The 22,738-nt window shown below is 37.1% G+C and overlaps 1 protein-coding gene across 2 annotated transcripts; it reads left to right on the top strand.

Moving 5' to 3' along the window:
• Positions 1–8,523: 8,523 nt before the first annotated feature.
• LOC128018467 (coiled-coil domain-containing protein 92-like) lies at positions 8,524–22,711 on the top strand. 2 transcript variants are annotated; one of them, XM_052603966.1, is made up of 4 exons: positions 8,524–8,813; positions 16,081–16,280; positions 16,925–16,966; positions 21,023–22,711. In XM_052603966.1, exons 2-4 carry the CDS (start codon positions 16,148–16,150, stop codon positions 21,898–21,900), a joined length of 1,053 nt encoding a protein of 350 aa, XP_052459926.1. In that variant the 5' UTR covers positions 8,524–8,813; positions 16,081–16,147; the 3' UTR covers positions 21,901–22,711. The 2 variants fall into 2 exon arrangements, with proteins under 2 accessions (XP_052459926.1, XP_052459927.1); XM_052603967.1 differs by having other exon boundaries at positions 8,811–8,906.
• The last annotated feature ends 27 nt before the right edge of the window (positions 22,712–22,738 follow it).

Here is a 22,738-nt window from a genome sequence, read left to right as displayed (position 1 = left end):
ATGTCTTGTAAAGTGAAAAGCTGCATGTTTGTAAGAAAAAAATCAATCAAAACATTTGAACCATTGTTTCCAGATAAAATACAGCTCCTCTTTTCATAATATTGCTTTCTCCCATAAAAGTTGTGTCATGTGAAGAATACCATATGCACAGATCAAAAACTGTTTACAAGCAAAAACAGTATACAACAGTTCTAAACAAACATGTTGTTGGATTTTAATGTGAAAGGACAATAGAGGATGGATTATGGATGGGTATTTTAGTCAGAAGTGATGTTTTCATGTTAAAAAGAGTCTCTTTGCTTTAGAAGACATTAATCAATGGACATGTAGATTACTTGTGTGTTATTGTGCTGTATTTATCAGTTTGGACCCATTCACTGCAGAACATCCATTGGTGAGTGATGGAATGCCAAATTCGATCTATTCCGATGAACATACAAACTCATTTACATCTTGGATGGCATGAGGGTGAATACATTTTCAGCAAATGTTAATGTTTGGTTGAACTTTGAGATCAGGCTATGCATGTCAAGCAAGGCCATTTTTCAGATGTATTAGAAGCACCCACGCCTCCTCTGACATGAGTTTAAAAGAACACGCAGATCAGCAGAAGAATGTCAAGGTTTGCAAAATCCTAAATTTGACTTATGTCTCTCTCCTCCACTTTCACTCTCTTCTTGCTCTTTTTAAAACAGAAATAGTCAATGCTCTGTCTGTCTGCATGGGCTAGATTAAAGAAACAGATATGATCTGTGACTGGCTGAAATAAACCTGTACCATCCATTTAAATCTTCCAATAAAAACTCAAAATCTGTCGGTTTCATATTTCCCAACAGCAGATTCTTAAAAAAAAAAAAAAAAAAAAAGTGAATGTAGAGGTTGGAAAAATGTGAAAAATCAAGTTTTTGCTAAACTACATAATCTAAGTGAATTTGTATTACCAGTTAAGGAACTGTTACAAACTAAAGCAAAACGATTGGATATCAGAATACAAGGAATGCTGGAGTAATATTCTATCTCATCCTGAAAAGACAACATAGAGTCTTTTGCTAATTCTGTGTATTGGAACGCAACCAAGAACAAGCAGAGAGAAAGCTTTCTAAATTTAAGCCACCATGATGACAGGATAGCTTGATCTGTCTGAGCTGGGCCAGGATCTCCCAGACACATGTGGGCTGCCGACATGCTTTAGTGTCCCGACAGTGCTGTAAGATGTTCTTATCTTGCCTTTATTGGTGTTGAAAGACTCATTGTTCGTTTTGAATTGTGGGCCACCCTGATGCATTATAAGCATTCACATACAGTATACACTTTCATTCACCTTTCAAAAAGATAAGCGGCACAAAAATGGTTGCGTTGTGGGTCCCACACCATAGTGTTTAAATTGTCAACACCTGAAGCTATGGACCACTTCACCTGCATGGTCTATAAAGTCTCTGAATGAGCCAAAGGAACCTTACTTTTAACCTGTCAGTGCCCGCTCATTAACTTCAGTAGTGTGTGTTAACATTCGAACAGGAATCAAAAGGGTTCTCAAGAGTAAAAAAAAAAAAAAAAAAAGATTATTTAAAAACATCCATTACATGCCCAAATAAATTTGATATTCATCATCATTTTATTTTTCAAATGTACTGTTAGATTTGCTGAGTATACTTTCAGTGTATTTTCTATGGAATTATCAGAGATATACTTAAGTATATAATTGGCTTATACAGAGTAGTACATACCTATGTGGAGGTGAATTAGATTTTTTGTTTTGATCTTTATTTTTTGTATACACAGTGCTATTAATCCATACAGAAACTGATCTATATTTGGGTGATTTTATTGACAATTCTTAATATTATTCCAACTGCAAATATGATTTTAAAAACAACAATGATAATTCTGTCACTCTTCTACTCACTCTCAAGTTGTTCCAAACCTGTATGAGTGTCTTTCTTCTGTTTAACACAAAGTAAGTTATTTTGAAGAATGCTGGTAACCAAAGAGTTGAAGGTAGCCGTTGATTTCCATAGTATTGGAAAAAAAAAAGTCTCAGATTTTCTTCATAAACTGAAGATTCTGAAGGTATCATATTTGCTCCTTTAAAGCTTTAGAAGAGATCTACTTGAATACTTGGGCGCATCATTTGTTTTTGGAAATAGTAATGTACCTGATGCCTTTATCAAACTGACTTACAGAATTTCATTGAGTGGCAAATGACTCAATCCTAGACTAATTTGATTAAAAATACATATTATATGGTAGAAATGTTTGAGCTATTATTAAGACATTAGACTAGGTGCACACTTTGAAAAGCTTTTGAGATCGCCCTTGACTTTAGTGTAGGAGAAAAATCTGAACATAGTGTGTGATGTTGATGAGATCTCTTCTAAAGCTTTAAAGGAGACAAATGTGAGAGATTCAGAATCTCTAACTAAGGAGAAAGTTCTGAACAGAGTGTGTGATGTTGATGAGATCTCTTCTAAAACTTTAAAGGAGTCCATTGTTAGACTGATTGAAAGAAGCAGGAGACTCGAGCAAAAATTCTCCATTTGATGTTCAAATAAACTAATTCAAATAATATATGATCCCTGTTTAGTTCGGTCCAGGGCTGGTTATTTGCTTTACATTTTGTGTTGTTCTATGCTTACTTCTGGGATTTCTGGCGTTTATTTCTTGTGGATTTATTATTGGACTTTTGTGGAATATTCTCAGTTGTCATCAGCACCAGCATGTAACAATAAGAGAATCAAACTGTAGTATCCTTATTGTATCCTCTGTCAGAGCCGTAGCCTTATGGGCAGCACATTGATATCAAACCACAGCTACACATCAAACAGCGTGAGTTCGAGTCGCAGCTAAAGGTACTTTCCTGCTCCAGTTCCCTTCTCATCTGTCCAGTTATTCACTGTTTCTCTCTACTGTCCTGACCATTAAAGGTGAAAGAACCCAAGAAAGAAAGAGGAGCCTCTGAGCAATAAAACTATTTTTTTTTTTAAATGGTGTCTTGAAAGGGATTACAGCAAGACAATAAAGAAATCTCCTATGTTTTCCACAGTCCATTCTCATTTTGGACTCCTTTCTCTCAGCATTTTTTCATGTCTCAATTGTCTACTTTTATTTCTCCTAAAGAATTTGAGAAACATCTGAGACACTGCCCAGTTTTCACCCATCTATCCTCAGCTCCATCTCTCTAGCGTTTATGTGTCTTGCTTCCTCCCTTGTGTGTTCCAGCTGCAGAGCCCTCAGAAATACTTTCCATACCTCACCACAGCAGAGTGAGAGAGAGAGAGAGACTTGTTTGCTTTAACATCTGGTCTGAACATGATGAGAGGTATTAATGAAATAGACGGATGTCTCTTTGGAGAGCCCTGATAGGGAAAAGGTTTTGCTCAATGGTTAGGATTAACCCCCATTAGTTGAGCTCTGCAATGTCTGTTTATTTACCTGACTTTTTGCCACTGATTGTGTTTTATGGGTAAAACATGTGTACCTACATACTATGAGACCAGAAAGAGAATATGTCTGGCACCAGAATGCAATATGTGCAAGTCACTTACAGTACAGTGACTGCTAAGACCTATATGGCCTAATGAAGTGATCACAGATGCAGTTATGTTAGTGCATGTGAATGTCAAGTGCACACTGCATCACATATAGCAGAGGTATAGTTCAATTAAAAAAGAGGTTTGCAAGTTTGGGTGACACTTACATTTATATTATCTATATTTTTTTTATAATGTTGTATTAGAGAGAGAGAGAGAGAGATTTATTATAAATATGTATTATTATAAATATCTGCCTATTACCATTATTTCCATCATTTCAAAAACAAATGATCCATTTCGTCTCTCAGAGTAATTTCTCTCTTGGCAAGTAAACTATATTAAGCAGTCAGTTATTTTATGGTGCATTTGAAAAGCTGAGGAGGCTACTTCAGCTTCTGCAGTAATGAGGGCTGAAAACTCCATTGTGGAGCATGGTTTGCTGAAATCAATCATTTTATTCAGTGGCTGTGAATACATTGGCAGGCTTCCTCACTTTGAACAAATCAAATAAATGACACTTTCAATTCGATCTTAGAGCGATTTTGACTTCCATTTTTAAATGAACGGGGAAAAAACAAACTTTTGGAAAATTAAATTAGCTTTACCTTTTTTGGGGCGAGATCTGCCTCGCCAACTCCAGTATAATAAGTGTAGGGCTAAACCTGAAAATGGTTGGTTTTGGCAGCATGTCAGAATGAGGGCAATAAAGAGTTGGTTAGTTTGCCATCGTACCAATTGCATCCATGGGATTGAGTTTCTGAGCTTTTTACCAGCAGTGAACCCAAGACCTATACGCCACCTAATCCAGATCAGCCAAACAGGACCTGTTCACACATACTCTGTTCTGCTGAGTTCATGCTCATTCCACTCACTACCGGCCTCTTTTTGAATCTAAACCACACCTGACCTCATTTCTGGCCAGGCACACAGTTAAACACTGGTGGGCTTGTGTTTTTTTTATTTTTTTTACAGGTAAGGTGTGCATAGGGGCACTGTTTCACAGTGTGCTGTGTTTCCTCAGAGTGACACTCGTAATGTTTGATTTCTCATTTCAGAATGTAGCCGGCTGAGTGAGCAGTAAATCACACTCCCACATTTATGAGACTTCCTGTCTGCTAAAGGAAATGACTGACTTCAGTTGAGCTTGCATGTTTGTTCGTGAACAGACAAAACAAGCAACTCAAACCATCCCCAACCACACCTAAAATGTTGCCCCTGAATGTTACTAATTGTTGAGTTAAGCAAGAGTGATGTTGTTCAAATCAGCATGGTAATAATATTGTTAGGTTTATAGTGAATAGCCTTCAATTGAATTCCTAGCAAGGAAATAGCATCATAGTAATTAAATGATTGCTTACTTATCACCCAAGTTATCTCTGTTTATCATTAGACCATCAGAAGCCTGTCTGAAATCAGTTTTGTGAGGTACTTTTGTGTGCAAACGCTGCCTGCGAAGTCAATGTCTGATAGGACATTGAGGCAAAAAGTCAGCTCCCTAAACTTTCTGATGCATTTATGAATTCAGACATATAACTCAATGCTCATCCAAATTTCGGCAACTATAAGATACATTCGGACATACATTCACATGCAAAGGATCACTTTTTGCCATATACTGGCTTATTTGTGCAACCTGCAGAAAGATTAATAAAGAAATTGCCACCACTAATGTACAGACAGTCTGTCTGGAACATGCAAACACAGACAGCAGAGATGAGTGATAACAGTGGAAAGTCCATTCAAATTTGAGGACTGGCACTAAGTGTCATAGCCTTTTAACTATTTTTTTCTTTCTTTCTGTAGTGTAAATGATAGTGGAATATTGTTTTTTTTTTTTCTGGAGTTCTCTATATGGTGCATGTTTTGCATGGTTGGAATAGCTGATTGTACTTGGACGGAGATTTATTTTGAAAAACAGTGCCAAAAGTCTGGAAATTGCTTTAGGGAGTTGAAAAGACTAAATGCATTCACAGGCATACATCTTCGACTAGTGCCATACTGCCTGACAGCGCTGTGTGTGTGTGTGTGTGTGTATTAAGAGCGTGCTGGTATTTAAACGTGACCCACATCGCTCATGGTTACTCTCGTATAATTCAGTGTCTATTGAAACGCTAGACTGATTTTGATTGTGGTCTTCATGTTTTATTTGGTGAGTGAGTCCTTCCCCTCTCTGACCTTTTGTAGCTACCTGTTATGAAACATAAATAACTCAAAAGACACAAAGTAAAACAAATCCTGAATAAGGGATGTGTTTGTTTTCAGCACTGATGTGAAAAGAGATGGTTGTGCCCTCACCCTCTTTCTCTCTCACTCATTCCTCTCTCCTTTCTAAATTCTGGGCTGCCAATCAGACACCCTAAAAATAAAGATATGAGACCAATTTAATCCAGGTCAAGAGACTGAATGAAAGCTGGGTAAAGATTAAAGTCCATTTCAATACAATAACATCCTGGGAGTAAGACGACAATTCCATTTATCCCACAGACCTGCTGCCGTTTATTTGAGACTGTCCTCAAGTCTTGCTCTCTTCTCCTTGAATGGTCCTAAAAATGTATTTTTTGTTTGCTTCATATCACTTTACACAGTAGCTGAGCCACTGCGGAATTCACTGAGCCAAATGTAATTTCGGGAAGAGAGATTTGTTTTTGCAGAGAGAGAAATACAGAGGGACTTCTGTTCTCAGTCTCGGGTGCTGAAGGGTTTTGAGGGTTTGAGTTCTGGGAATATCCACTCTTTGTTTTCAAAAGATAAAGTGGAAAGTGGAAACTGAACATGGGTGATTTGTTTCTATAAGCACATTAGCATGGCCACAGTCGGTAGGTTAAGACATGTAATCTAGTGTACTATGTGACTGAGTGACACCATACATGGACTGAAGCTTGTCCACTGCTGTTGGTTAAATAAGTGCACTAAATGTAATTTAAACCCCATAATGCAAATAAACAGTCTGACTTCTACCAGTTAAACTGAGTAATGAAAAAAAAACAGACAATTTAGACAAGATTAAGCTAAGCCTTTGGATTAAGTTTTAGATGGATGGATGTTTTTTTATATGAAAAAGCTTTTGCAAAAATCACAGCTTGCTCTTTAGCCTTAAAGTAATAGTTCACCCATGAACGAAAATGTGCTGGAAATTGATGGACTGGATTACTTGTAGATTAATGTGATGCCTTTATCAGATTTTTGGACTCTCATTCTGACGGCACCCATTCACTGCAAAGGATCCAATGGTGAGAAAGTGATGTAATGTAACTTCTCCAAATCTGTTCAGATGAACAAATAAACTCATCTACATCTCAGGTGGCCTGAGAGTGCGTACAATTTTATTTTGGAGTGAACTGTTCCTTTAATTGGGAAAAGACACTCTTTGGGAAAAGACAGCATATTTCTACTCAGGTCAAGCCTGTCTGCATATGAGAAATGTTACTGAAATATGAACTTGTCAGTGGCATTGAGAGAGGGATTGTATTCATAGGCATCAGGTCAAAGTCAAATGTTTGACTGAAATGATAAAACACTGCTCTCTTGTGGGCATGCTCTGCTCTAGAATGCAGAAAATAACATTTTTAATCATGAACTGATTCTTGTTTCAAAGGTTAGAACACTAGTGAATATAACTCCCCACTGGCTTTGCACTGAGCATCGATGTTGCTTTTGATGTTGCTGTGAACTCTAATTTGTACAACTGCCTCAAATGAGCTGAAAGAGTATTTAAACTGGGCAACATCAGAGATCTGACTATGAAGGTCATGTCTGTTTTGTGTTTTCAGAAAATGGAGAGGCTTTGCTCAAATAAATTGGTTTTGTTGTGGAATGTTCCTCTTGATGGAGTTCCAATCTGCACTTGAAGGCTGTTATAATTTGACTAATCCAGGAGATTATATTTTGGCAAGCGGATGTTCCTCATGTTCTCATGATCAGACACTAACCAAAACAATACTGTTCATAGTGAAAATTAGCTTACATTAACTTGGCATATGAAATAGTAACAGTTATGGTGTCAACGAAAGACTACTGAGAACATGTCTGAAATGTGCTAGTTTTGTGAGACCATTATAATACGAAAGCAAAAAAAATAAGTGTTGAACTGTAAGTTTATTTGCTGTTATTAAATGCTATAGAAACACTGGGAAAAAACAAGGAACTGTGACATTAATTAAACATTGAATATTCTATTTATTTTATTTATTTTCAAATATGATCAATTATATATAACTGTGTTTTCATAAATTAACTAGTGTTACTATAAACAACTTATGTTTTCAATTACTTATTGATGAAAGTTATGTTGTTTGTGTCTTCTAAAATGACTTGGTCTATCAGTGGTTCTGGAGAATTTTTTCACAGTTGGCAATGTGTGAAATTTCAAGTTTAGCATTTTTTTTTCTTACTGAGAATATCATAAACTAGATATTATCATAAATATAATTACATTTGGTAGACGCTGTTTCCAAAGATTGCAATTCAGTTGATCAGTTCAAAAATAAATGTAACAAAATAAATTAAAGAACACAGATTGTCAAACTTCTTGTCAAAAACGATTGTCAACTCAATAAGTAGATATATTATTCTAGGCTCAAATAATTAATAGGGCTGCCTGTGAACTGGAGTAGAATTAGAATAGAATTAGAACGGGATATAATAGAAAAGCCATATTCAAGTTTTTTGAATATAAAACTTTCTAAGAGAAATAAACATCATCATTATAAATATACCTTTTCCTTTTTAAAATCGCATGTTCATATGTGAAACAGATGATATATTGAGGTCACTATAAACTTTATAGTTTTTTTTTTTTTTTTTTTTTTTTATAACTTTTTTTCACAGTTATACATCTGGTTGACCTTTAAACCGAGCGCTCGCTGAACGTCATCATGTTTCTATAGTGATGACGCTACGTCAAATACATTACGGTTGACAGTTAATTCGTCATCGACTTCAGTTCCCCATATATCACTGCATCTGTCAGACGGAACTAACTATCAACTCGGCAGTCGGCACTAAAAAATTAGACGACAAGACTTGTGTATGTGTTGACCCGCACCAGAGGCCCTCAAAAGTGCGCGCGCGTGCTTGCGTGCGTGCGTGTTTTCCTCAGTTTCCCGGCATGCACCACTTTATTTAGAGCTGTATCTCCGGGAGATGACAGACACAGCCCTGTTTCTCTGCTCCAGTGAGGAGACAAAACCCAGAAAATCTCTCCTCTCGGCATCCCGCAAGCAGCGGAACCAGCCCCATCTCTACCCATCAGACATACACTAATCTCAGCCCGTCTTTCCGGTAGGTGTCGGCCGCTGCACCTGCTCGCGCTCGAGCCGCGGACCGAAACAAACAAGCGATGCTCTCAAAGAAAGCCTGCTGCACTTTTATATGGTATTAATAACAACTCTGACACCTAGATTTCACGTACTTAGTTTAGCACTTGCATCAGTATAAGATGTTATTGTTTACTGATTGTTGCGTGTTTTCGGACGGATGAGATTAATAATCGACTCGGTCGCTGATTATTGTGACAGTAACTAGAGACGATTGTGAAGATGGATGTCATATAGATGTCACTGAAAACTATTCCGGCATTGACCCATTCTGGCTGATCCCGGACCGAAATGAAATGAGAAAATTCATGTTTATTTATCATGCTTATAATATACATTTTTTTTTTTTTGTGAAAATTAACTGCTTTGAAGTCATTAACAATTATTTTTGTGATACTTTTTTTTATTATTGATGCTTCAAATCAGTTGTTTATATAGTCATTCAGCTATGTGAAAATCTATTCATTCAGATCCATGACACGTTGGACAAGTGCTGTCGTTTCTGCAGTGTTTACAGGTTATGGGTAAAAACGCAACTCATCCTCTTGTGTCTCTAACCTTGTAAATGTCTTCTGATGTAATTATATTCATCTGTAGAATGGTGCTTTTGCTCGTTGATTGTTGCGCTGTCCGCAATGCAGGTCCTGCCTTATGATCCTGCTCATCCCCAGCCACTCTCACGTGCATGTGTTGATGTGCACTGGCCAATCAGATGCTGCCGTGAAAGTCCCACATTTTATTAATCACGATTTTGTATTGTCTTAATTTATGTACTAGTAAGTGGTAATTTAATAATAGAAACGAAAAGCAGTGACGTTTCTAATAATAACTGATAATAAGTTGCTATTAACCTGCTGCTGTTTTTGTGCCATGCACAATATGTCATCATGCTAGCTTACATCATGCAGGAGTATGTCATGGGTGTGACTGCATAATGAAGCATTGGATATTGGATGTGTGTGTGTGTGTGTGTGTGTGTGTGTGTGTGCGTGTGTGTGTGTTTGTGTGTGTGCAAAGTGACTATCAGGACTAAGACATGACAGTGTTTTTAGAGTCTCCTCTAAAGCAACAGCTCATTCCGCATTGATTATTAATGCAACAGAAGGAGAGAGAATTTGGAGGGCAAGAAAGAGAGCTGTTAAGGGAGAGAGTGAGAGATAGTGCCAGGGCAAGAACAACAGGATTGAGTGGCCTACTAATGTCAGGGGGATTCTTTTGTCTCATGTGGAGCGGGGCGGGGGAGGCCTCACCCTCTGACTGTAGGGACCAGCATCAGTCAGATCAGAACAAATGTCAGCATCAGCGCTCTAAAATGTCTAATGGCTCCTAAAGAAGGGGTGAGGGAGTGAGTCTTCACTAATGCTGTGGAATATCACTTCTGAAGGATGGCCAGTGCTCTCGGCGCCCGTGATTTAACGGTTAATTTATGGTAAGCCGATGGATAAGCGGGATACAGATGGTGACGGGGTGCACTTTGTTTCTGATGCTCACTTGATGCCTCAGCCTGTAAATAAGTGTGTTATGATTTGGTTATACTTTAAGGGTTATCTTTTGAAATATTGTGTGAATTTTTAGACTAGTAGGGCTGCACAATTAATCTAATTTCTAATCGTGATTACAATTATGGATGCCACAATTACGTAATCGTTCAAAGCGGCAATTAATCGTTCAAAGAACACTTATGTTATTCTGTGTGCTTGAGATGCGTTTTTTTTCTTTCGACATGTTATCTTAAAAAGTTTTCCCCGTTATTTTATTTTTAGTTTCTGTATAACATTATAATACCTTTCATATTTTAACTTTTTTATAATTAAAAAAAGAAACCAATGCGATATATAGTTGACATTTGAGGCTTAATACTATAGAAAAGCACTAAATGTTTTTCAGTTAGTGTTTTCAGCTTATTTTAATATAAAAATATGGTATGCAGTTGCATCAAACAATGGTATCACAATATTGATATTGCTCACAGAAGACATGCAAACCCCTTCATATGCCTCACTTTTCATTATTCATAAATGAGTTATAGTTTTTACCTGCTCTGCGGAGCCTCGGAGTCTCTCTCTTTCTGTCTTTTAGTAATGGAGGTCATTTGTCAGTGTCATTTGTTATGTCCCTGCAGTCTTGAGCATTAAAATCTTTTTAAGCACAGCAGGTTTGACCGTGGCAAAGTCATTCTCACTGTGTGTACCGTCTGTGTGGGTTGTGCCGGGAAAGAGAGATCAGACATGCTAATAATGACACCCAACTGATGTAATAAGTGGATTGTGTAGGTGTCCAGCTATAACATGGTTGAAAGAATGATTCAGAATGTGTGTTTATAAGCCATATGGGGTTTTATTGTGTTTGTATCAGGATTGTACACTAATATAAATTTGCAATGAGGTAGAAAACAAGAATCAGAATTTGAATTTAAGGAAGTAGAAATAGTAACCAAGTAAAATTCAAAGAAATATATATCTGTTGTAGGTGTATTTCTTGATATATATATATATATATATATATATATATATATATATATATATATATATATATATATATATATATATATATATAAAAAAAATTCCCATAACCAGAACATATGGGGAATCACTGTTTGAAATGACACCTATGTGACAGTTTTATTTAGTTTATGTATTGTTTAAAAGTAAAAAAAAAATGTTCAAAAGTGTTCAAAGGTCATTTAGAGTTTTTTTTGTTTTGTTTCCCAAAAAGAAATTAACATTTTTATTCAGCAAGGATGCCTTAAATTCAAGACATTAGTGATGTTACAAAATATTTATACTATATAAAATCAGGTCTTTTTGGGAACAGCTTCCATAAATATATATATATATATATATATATATATATATATATATATATATTATTTATTTATTTTTGCAGTAAGAACTGTTTTTGAAGACTGGAGTAATGGCTGCTGCAATCATGTGAATAATTTACATTTTAAAATATATTAAAATATACTACAGTGATTTTAAATTGTAATATTATTTCACATGAATGTTTATACTGTATTCATGACCAAATACATGCAGATTTAGTGAGCATAAGACATATAATTAAAAATAAAAAAGTAATAAAAACAAATTCTAAACTGACCCTAAACTTTTGAAGGATAATATAGTAATAAATCAGTTTTCATTTCATGGACCACCACTGCTTAAAATGAACGCAAACAACATAAAGCCAGCTAATGTTAATAACAAAAGTTAATGGACAAATTAAATTCCCCAAATGATGTGACTACTGTATGTTGAATATCTTTGAATTGCTAATCAATTGCTAAGTTCCTTTTCCTGTTATCCTGATTCAACTTCCTGTGGGTAGTGGTTGTGACTCTTAATTGAAAGTGAGTCTGTTCTAACTTCTACATCTTGCCCAACCCTGTTTGTTGGTGGTGCATTTTGTTTGTTTTACAGAAAGCAGAATCTTCACATTTGCATCTTTATAGCTTGATTGACTGAGAAATGGAGATGGCAAGAAAAAGAGAGAGGACACATGAGGAAGGGACAGCAAGTGAATTAATAAAAGAGCGGGGCAGAGTCTCCTGACAGTCTTCTCTGGGCCGCACCCAGCGTGAGCACAGCCTGGCATTACTCATTCATGCTCATAGGCTTTTCATGAGTTCCACTGAGCACAGTCTACCTCAAACATCGTCTTACCTTCTGTTTAGCCACACTGTCCAATATGTATATGTTTTTCCCCCCACAAACCCAGAGTTTTTGTTTTCACTTTCTGACTAGAGCGAATCCAGCCTGCTACTTTTCCCTTGCTCTTGTTGTGTCTGACTTGTGGAGGGTTTTGGTTATTCTGTCAGAGTAAGAGTGCATTTAAGGCATCTGCTCCTGTCTTCTATGTTTTCAGCTTGATCGCATGAGAAAAACATCACCATGCATGTTTTTGCAAACCTGCAATCAGCCGCCGTATAAATCACCGCATTTTCCAGATGAAATCTCCACCGAGCAAAAAAGTGGAGCTATAAGTGATTGATTTTCTCCTATAAAGTCTAAATAGTGTTCTACTGATTTATAAATCAACCTAGACAACCAATAGGAATGCATTTTGCATTGTCACTTAGCCTGACCGTAATCCAACCCATACCTAGATACTGAAGAGTTCTTTAGCCCAAAATTCAGACTTTCACTATTCAAGTCAATATTACTTGATAAATAAAGTTGCAGCACTTCTGCATCACTGGTGTTCATTTCTTGGGAACTGCTGCAGTTTCTTTCCGCAGTAACATTTTCCACATTTCGTAGCATCACGTTTTTCTGCATGAGAGCAGGTAGCTCATTTTCATCATATAGCAGAATTAATGTGAAGTATGATTAGCACTGCGGTCCCTGGACACACCCTTGAGGCATTCCCTTATCTCTTGTGTTTCTTCTTTTTCTTCTGTCTGAATGGCTGGATTTGTCGGTTTTATTGGGTGCATTATGATAGGAGGAAGTACAAGCAGAAGAGAGAGTCTGCCTTAAAACGATCGAGGCAGTGAGCTCTGTTAATATTTTAAACTACACAGGGCTTTATGAGAACCATTTTACTAAATCAAAGCCTTTCTTACGAAGTCATGAAGGGGACACTTTCTTTTATCTTTCGTGTAGAAGCAGAATATTAAACATGGTGTTAGATTAATACATTAGGAAGCACAAACTGGAATGTGATATATTAGGACAGGCCAAAGTGTTTTTAAAGGGGACATATCATGAGAAATGAAATCTTCGTTGATTTTAACCGTATGTAATTCATAACTAACAATAAATTGAGCAATACATTTTTATATTATTTATTAATCTATATTCACATTTGTTAATAAAACACAACCGTTTTTTTTTTTTTTTTTTACTCTGTGTTATCTTAGGTCCATTAGATAACATTAATAGACACACATTAAGATTAAAACTAACTATAGATTAATAAATGCTTTAGAAGTATTTTTCATCATTAGTTTATGTTAACGTTTAATGTAGTAAACTAATGTTAACAAATGTGTTACAGATAAAAACAATAAAAATATTAAAATTGTGAAATATTATTATAGTTTAAAATAATGTTTTAATGTTTTAATATTTGAAAAATTTAATTTATTTCTGTGGTGGCAAAACTGAATTTTTAGCAGCCATTACTCCAGTCTTTAGTGTCACATAATTCTTCAGAAATGATTCTAATATGATGATTTGCTGCTCAAGAAACTCATTATCAATGTTGGAATGTTTTTTGTGGAAAATATGATACATTTTTCAAGATTCTTTGATTAAATAAAGTTCAGAATAACAGCAATTTATTTGAAGACTGTGAAAGCTTTTGTCAATTTTGAATAAAAGTATTAATTTCTTTAAAAAAAAGAAAAAAAGAATCCAACTGACCCCAAAACTTTTAAACAGTAATGTGCATACTGTATATTTTAATATTAATAATTGTATATTTTGATATATGAAAATTGCCGTAGAGATTCCTATGAACACGTTAGAGTGATGACAACTACATTATTGTGGCAGAATCAGAACTGAATTGATTCATTAAAATGGATAATGCAAACTAATTCATGGAAATGAATCAAACTTAATCAAACACTTTTTATTTTAAATGATGCTATAAAAACATTTCAACACAAGAAAAGACTGAAGATTAATCACAGAACATTAATGGCTAGATAAAAAGCACCACTGATTATTCAGTTTCATGAATCATTTAATTTCTTTCACCAGCAGGATCATTGCGATATACCACGAATATTCAATACAACACCCAGCCCTACTTAAATTTGAAGTGGATCAAAAAACTTCAAGGGAAAAAATAAAATGATGAAATATGTATGATGTGACCTCTTTAGGAGCGCTTTGGGATAGGAGATGCTATCTGAGCAGTGCAGGGTCTGTGGAAACCAGCCTTTCTCTTGTGTTCACCCCCTTAAATCAATACTCCCACAAACAGTACCTACAGACTCGCTCTTGTTTCTGCCTCATCTGAAAGGCATTACGTAATGGCAAACCATTATGCTGTCATTAGATAAATATAGCTCTTTGTCCTCTCAGACAGAGGGATTATGATTCGGGGGAAGAGATAGTGATAACCGGAGTAAACCGTTTGATTGAAGTAATGTATTGTGTTGTATGTCTCTATTATAAACATCTCACATGTGCAGTTTTAAAAAAGCTTGTCCTGATTACACAAACAGTCACATCTGTTTTTGGTGTTATTATTAGTTTAAAGATGTAATGCGTCATGTACTCTGGGACGTGCAGACTAGCAGCTATCCTGATGTAGATGTTTCAGAAGAGGTTCAATTCAAGATGTTTTAAGTGATGTTCTTTAATGGAATGTCACTCAGAAAATGTCTGTAGTACAGTACCTGGCAGATCTGAATTAGATGTGCTGAAATATCACACTTGTGATGATGTCAGGCAGCCCTGGCACGGTAAACTGTAAAATTGTGACTGGAGACCACAGTCATAGTCTTTTATTAGATAAGAAGACTTTGAGGCACTTTCTGTCTGACAGTCGTTTTGCGTGTATCCGATTTATGTCATTCAAGAGCGATATTTTACTGCTATTGCTTTATGATAATGTTGGGTTAATATAGGTTGGTGATTATTACGTTTTTTAAATCAGTATCATTCATCATTAATATATATATATATATATATATAGAGAGAGAGAGAGAGAGAGAGAAAGAGAGTATAAAACTGTAATCAATATATGTAATAAATTAACATTGCTTTAGAAAATCTAATTTTTGTTTTTCAAAAAGTTTGTTTCGTTTCTTTTTTTTGATCAACACAAAATTAGAAATATATTATAAAGTATAGAATTTACAGTAAGAATTTACAATTTATCAGCAGCTACACTGAATTTTCATTCTGAAATTGCTTGTTTAAATCAATTATTTGTGAAATTTTACAAGAATATTTTTTAGTAGAAAAGACTGAAATAGTATTTTCTTGTAAAATATAGTCCAGTAACCTTTGTTTTATTTACAACATTGAAAAATTGCTTTTACATTGTATTTGTAAAAGCACACATAAAATGAAAAATAATAAATGACAGTTAATAAATAATTATTAGCTTGTCCATATTGCAATTTTAATGTATTTTTAAAATCAGTGTCTTTGTAGCATGTCTTGTATAACTTTTAGTATAAGCTTTTTTTAATTGTAATTGAATGATATCTGTCAAAAGGCTAAATAATCTGTGTATGTGATCAGTATTTTCTGTTCTTGTGTTTATAGGTCTCCTGGGCGTGAGTGAGTGAGTTTATTTCTTCATGTAAGTCTGTGACCGTGTATCATCATCAACATGGCCTCTAGTGTTACCTTGGAGAATCAACTGCACAGTGCACAGAAGAACCTGCTGTTCCTGCAGCAAGACCATGCCAACACACTGAAAGGCCTACATGCTGAGATCCGCCGCCTACAGCAGCACTGCACAGGTACACACACACGCAAATACACTTAGCATCAAGCAGTGACAGCAAAGTGACAGCTTACATCAAAAAAGCACTAGCAAGCATTGATAAACTATCTACAGTAAATGAAGCACTATAATCATTAAAAATGGAGTGTCTCTTTTATTTAATGGCTCAAATAAATTAAAGATTAATTATTGCAAGTTTTCAGTGGATTCATTATTGTTTTATTAGTTCATCTAGTATTGTATTTTGTTTTACTTTTATTTTACTTGCGGTGCTAGTCTATGTGACTGGCCAAAACAAAACAAAACAAAACACAACTCAGTATTCAGTAAACTACAGAATTAGAAGTTTCATGTTGTTAGTCCCACTGACTCCTACATGTTCTTTTATCCTTGGTTGACTCTCTGTTGTGTTATTGTTTCTCTGTTTTTGCTCTCACTCTCTTGATCTCCTCCTGTTTTAGGTGATGTCTTGTGTCATGTGATCTTCAACTGTTGTAATTTATGGTAGTGTGATGCTCTGTGCTGCCAGCCTAACATTTGATCTCTCTCTCTCTCTCTCTCTCTCTCTCTCTCTCTCTCACACACACACACACACACACACACACTCCTCCTTCTTTTGTCATCCTGTCCACTCCCTCTGTCCTCTCTTTTGTTTCACAGACCTGACATATGAGCTGACGATGCGGAGCTCTGATCCAGGCGGTAAGATTTCTCACACACGCTTTACATGTGGCCGCATTCACACTCACATGGGATCAGAACAAAATGTTCACGCAAGGGTGCTGTGTGTATCAGGTGTTGCTAGGATGCAGTCAAAGAACTTGTCAACCACATGTTCACCTGTTAAAAGAAATCTCTGACAGCCTGGTAGCCGCACAGACATATGGACATGCAACCAGCAGGAGGAAGGCCAACTGGAAACATCCAGAAATGCTGTTCATATTTATTTTTAGTTTCTTGTTTTGTCTGGCAGGTTTTTAAAGTCCTTTACAAGACCAGCTGACTATACATTATCCTGTTTATTACATAACCACAACAGATAAATACACGGAATATTGATTTTGGAGTTGCAATTATTGTATTGTCTTCACTTCTAAGAAAAAAATAGCAAAAATAGTAAAATGCATTTTTGAAAGAAAGGACAAACACTCCAACAATCTCACAACATTTATTTATAATTATGCATATTATATTTCTGCAATCTAACCAACAATTAGCAACAATTTGCCAATCAGAATCAAGTATTCCAGAGAGCTGTGTAGTGTTACTTTATAATGAAGTAGTTTCACATTTGTTTAGTGTCTGGTGATTGGACAGTTGTTTGTGTGCGCGCATGTGGCTGATGGGAGCCAGATACGTGTCTAGCACAGGAAATGAGATTAGGAATGACTACGCTAATACAGCACTAATGCAAAAGGCTAATGTATCATCTCCAACCTGCTGACTACATCCCCACGCTCATGTTCCTAACAATAGCCATGATATTTCAGACCAACACTGCTGCCATGCATCTAAACACTTGTTTTTATGTGGAAGAGATTTAGCAAATGAGGAGAACCTATTCCTCTCACTTCAAATATCAAGAATCACTCTTAATCCAGCCATTACAATAATAATAATAATAATAGAGATCGTTTCTGTTCCAATTTAAACTCTGCACTTTTTGTTGACTGGAGTAAAGGCAGATTGTTAATTCTCATTAATGTAGCGTTTGGACCAATCAGACACACACTCATTCATTATATTTAATGAATAATGCAGGATACCCTCTCACCCTTAAAAGTAAACCATGTTTTAGAATTCTGTGGACAACCCCTGAAGAGCAACTAACACCCCAAAAAGGCCGAACAGACCTCTGGTTATCATGGCAAGCAATAACAAATCATCTCTCTCTTGAGTCAGTCTCTCGACACTGTCATCATAGATTTACGGTTATCCCTTCCTTCTTCTAATTTACTGAAGCCTTATGAAATCTCGCGGGCAAGAATCCGCCCACCAATGGCTCCCCCACACTCAGAATTTTCCCCTTCAGCTACAAGAAGCCAACTACAGCTGGCACATCCGAGGGCCTTTGCCTGGATTGCCTCTTCACTGCAGCATTCCAGTGTGTATGAGCAGTTTCAGTCATGTACAGAAGACAAAACTCCTGCCACAGTGCTACTGGTGCCTTTGTGTTCATCTGCACAGTGTGAACCCTGCATGCATTATGTCCATGATGGCACCAGCATCGCTGCTGCAGCAAACATCACTACTAGGTGTTGGCACGACTGCCACCTTTAGCCGCATAGCACTGTTAAGCTTGCCACCAGTTGCAACATTATGCAGTTCTAGTGTCTGTGTTGCTGCCGCATGCATTATTTGGAGACCAGCACACTGTGATGGTGCAGTGATCATACCGTGGATGCCACACATCCCGGGTAAACATTGCTAGGCAATAGTGTCGTCGCCTATCTGTGTGTCTGCAGTGCTGAATGGCTGCTGTTAATGCAGTCTGGAGACAAGCGCTGACATGAATGCTGGCAGTGAGTGTATTGTTAATCCAGGATGCAGATCACTGTCCTTTACTTTGCACATGTTTGCAGTAATCTAATGCTTGTGCAGCTTACTCTTATGCGTTAGTACTGTAGAAAGTTATTTTCTATGGCCAAGGAAATATTATTTCTTAGAGCTGATATGAAAATACAAACAGATGATAGTTGATGGTAATAATAATTCTGTTACAGTTACAGTTATTTTAATTATTTATATGCATTTCCATTTCAAGCTAATTTGCTACATTACATGTCCCTAACTGATAACTACACCACCTATGCTGATTAGAGTGACATCTGTTGTCTCTCTTCTGTGACACGAGTGATATTAGCATTGTGAAGAATGAAGTATACTTATCAGATTTTCAGCTGTAAACACTCTCATTGACCTCAGATGACTGTGCTGGAGTGTGTTTAGTGGATGTATTATGGCTGTCCAACTGGGTTTGTGTGTGAATTTGATGGTGGCCTCATTATCTGGTGTGGCCATTGCTAAGTTGTACTGAAGCAGTCGGGAAAGTGATAAAGTGTGAGTCATTCTCTAAAATGAGCTCATTCTGCATGTCTATTTTAATAATTAGAGAGATATTACATAGAAGTGAGACCCTCATTATATCAAATGAAGTGTACCCGATGACTTAAATATGAGAATCTGGCATTAAAATAACAAAACACAAAGTTTTGCTATGCTTTTTTTATTATTTTTTTTTTTTTTTTTTTTGCTTTGCTTTGCTTTGCTTTTTTTCACTATGCTACTTTTATATGCCAATTTGTCTACTATTTGTTTTGAACAAAAAATTTCTGATTAATTAGGTTAGACATTTGTGATTCTATAATTTTACTCTATATACTCCTATATACTATACTTTTTTTTATCATATTTTATTATTTTTATTTTATATATTTTGAAGTTTCAAATGTTTTCTTTTTTTTGTCAAGCCAGTGAAGCATGATACATTTAACTTGAGAGAAAGCAAGAAAGTAAGAGAGAGAAAAATCTTCCCTCGCTTGCCATTGTTTAGGCTGTTGCAAAGCTGAAGGTCAATAAAGAGGGACTCTGCTATTCCCACAACCTTCACATCCATTAGCAGTGTAACGGGAGATCTCTGTCTCTGTGGGTCTGCCCTTCTTATGAGTGTGTGGAGTCTCTCTCCAAGGTGCCTGTCTCAACCCCATCCTGTCTGCCTGCTAAATGCATGTCTTTTACAATCTTAGACATATTTAAGAGTTACATAACCTATTTTTTAAATGATGCAGTTATTTTCAATATGATGCTTCAGAATTATCGGTTGCACTTTATTTTACATTACGTGTGCTTACATGTACTTATAGTGTACTTACAGTGGATTTATCCAAGAAAGTTCTGGTAATACAAGGTAACTACATGGGGTAGGGTTAGGTTTAGGGGTAGGTTCAGGGTTAGTACCTAGTTACTACATTGCTATTGTAATTACTATAATAAATACATAGTATGTACATGAGGAACAGGACTGTAAAATAAAGTGCTACCTGTGTTTTTACAGTGTGTTTATCCAGCTAAATGTATGGAGAAATCAATATCTATGCTGAGCTAAGCTAAATGAGCTTTCCCCAAAATACAACAAAAGCTTAGATCTTATGGGATGAGTGGAGGGTTCCTGTGTAGGAAAAGGGTTTGATGTTTCATAGCCATTGGTTCTGCAGAGGTAATTGGTTTATTGATATCTGATTCACAGTTCATTGCTGCCCTCTACAGGCTAATATTTCAGTCAGTTTGTATAATCTCTTTAAAAAACAAACAAAAATATTATTACTGACATTGAATTTTACACAGTTTATTTCTAAACCTAACTAATAGCGTGTTTTCCTAGATAGACAGCTGTCTTCTAAGCAAGCATAGTGATCATCACAAATTGATCACTCACAAGTGATCAATTTAAAAACATCCCTACTTTTTGGAAGGATTTTAAAATGCTGACAATATAGGCAGAATAGAGCTGGGCTCTTCAACTCCAGTCCTGGAAGGCCAGTGTCCTGCAGACATTGGTACAATCCCAGTTTAACACACCTAACTAATTTTCAGGTCATTCTGAACACTTTCATTAGCTCATTCAGATGTGTTTGGTTTGGGTTAGAGATAAACCCAGCTGGACACTTGCTCTCCAGGACTGGAGATGAAGAGCCCTGGAATAGAGTGTATATTTGTGCATTGCACAAAGTTTGTATGTTAAGTCTTTTTCTCTCTCAGATGATGGTGAGGCTCGCTGCAGAGAGCTGCATCAGCGTTGTGAGGAGCTGGAGGCTCAGCTGAAGGCTAAAGAGCAGGAAAACACGGAGCTCCTGCGAGATCTGGAGCAGAAGAACGCCATGATCTCTGTGTTGGAGAACACTATCCGTGAGCGAGAGAAGAAGTACCTGGATGAGCTGAAGTTGAAGAGCCATAAGTTGGCTGTGCTGTCTGGAGAGCTGGAGCAGAGAGCCAGCACCATTGCCTACCTCAACTCCCAGCTCCACGCTACCAAAAAACGCCTTCTCGCCGGGGGCACGGCGAGTATAAGCCCCTCGGTCAGCCCCGTCGGCTCTCTCAAACCCACCCCTCCTCCCGTTCCTGCTGCGTCAGGAAACGACAAAGACGTCCGGCAACCCGAGACCCCTCGCAGGCGCATGCGCAAAAGTCTTTCGCAGCCGCTGCACTCTGAATACACGGAGCTGTACCGGTTGGGCGCCACAGACGGCCGCAGGGTGGTACTGAGGGATTCAGTAGATGCCATGCCAGATCCCACACCATTCCTGCAAGCCAGAGAGCCTGCGGCCCCTGTAGAGTCTCAGCCGGTGCTGCGGGAACGCCCCTCTGTAATCCCGCCCATTGCTTCTTCAGCCACACCCCCTGCACAATTAAGCCCCGCCCACAACCCAGTGCCCCCGAGTCCCAGGAATAGTCCAGCGCGGGAGGGAGCCCATGCCCGTGCTAATGTGCATATAGGAGTGGCGCATCGGATCCACCGTTCACCCTCAGCAGGTGGAGGTGCAGCCCGGCAACAGGCGGAAGTGGAGACCCTCGCAGTGGACCAGGTCAATGGGGAGCAGGTGGTGCGCAAACGCTCGGGTGCAGACAGAACTGTTTAAGACTGACGTATGGCGCACATTTACACATCCTAAAACAGATAGTATATAAATATAGACGTATTAAGACCAATGCAGTATATGCAGAGATCTTTATGACTGTGAAAACACAAACAAACATTGACAAACATTGATACAGATGCTCAAATCATCAACATATCACCAACAACCTTGTCAATAAACATGTAAGACACGAACACACACTACAGATTTAAACAACTAACAAACACAATAGCACGGCACAACCCTGGGATATGCTGAACGACACACACTGGCAAGTGAACAAGATTTAGGCAAAGACTGGTTTTGTGAGTGGGAGAGAATATGTGTGTTTTAAAGGGAAAGATGGAGAGACAACGGATGGCAGCAAGAGCTTCTGTATGTCCTGCTGCTTTTTATGCAACACTGTATAAACTCAAATAAGATGTAAAAGACTTTTGTTCATGGTCATTTGAATGACTACTTTGCCTCACGTCGGTTGAGGAGGAGAACTGTGAGCATGCCAAATGTTTGTTTTTCTTTCCCATTTGACTTTCAGCAACTTTCTGTTCTTCTCGTCATTGACCGCCGGCTCCAAACACACACTCATATATTGCCAAATCTCATCATTGCCTGCTGATTCATTGTTCTAATGCATATTCATATCTACCCATATTTATACATGAGCACTGCAGTAGTACTGGAATCTCCACTCTTCTTCAACTCTCCTTCCCCTTTCATTGACATATCTACAGGCTAATGTGAACAATCCTGCTTTTCCTTATTAAAGACCTACAGAAATCAGTGGTCTCAAAGAGGTCACCTCAGTTTATAATCATGTTTTGCTTGCTTTTATTAATAA

This window comes from Carassius gibelio, chromosome A8 (assembly GCF_023724105.1).
Source record: "Carassius gibelio isolate Cgi1373 ecotype wild population from Czech Republic chromosome A8, carGib1.2-hapl.c, whole genome shotgun sequence".
NCBI lineage: Eukaryota > Metazoa > Chordata > Actinopteri > Cypriniformes > Cyprinidae > Carassius > Carassius gibelio.
The sequence above is the reverse complement of the archived record's forward strand: the minus strand, read 5'-3'. Positions and strand labels throughout refer to the sequence as shown.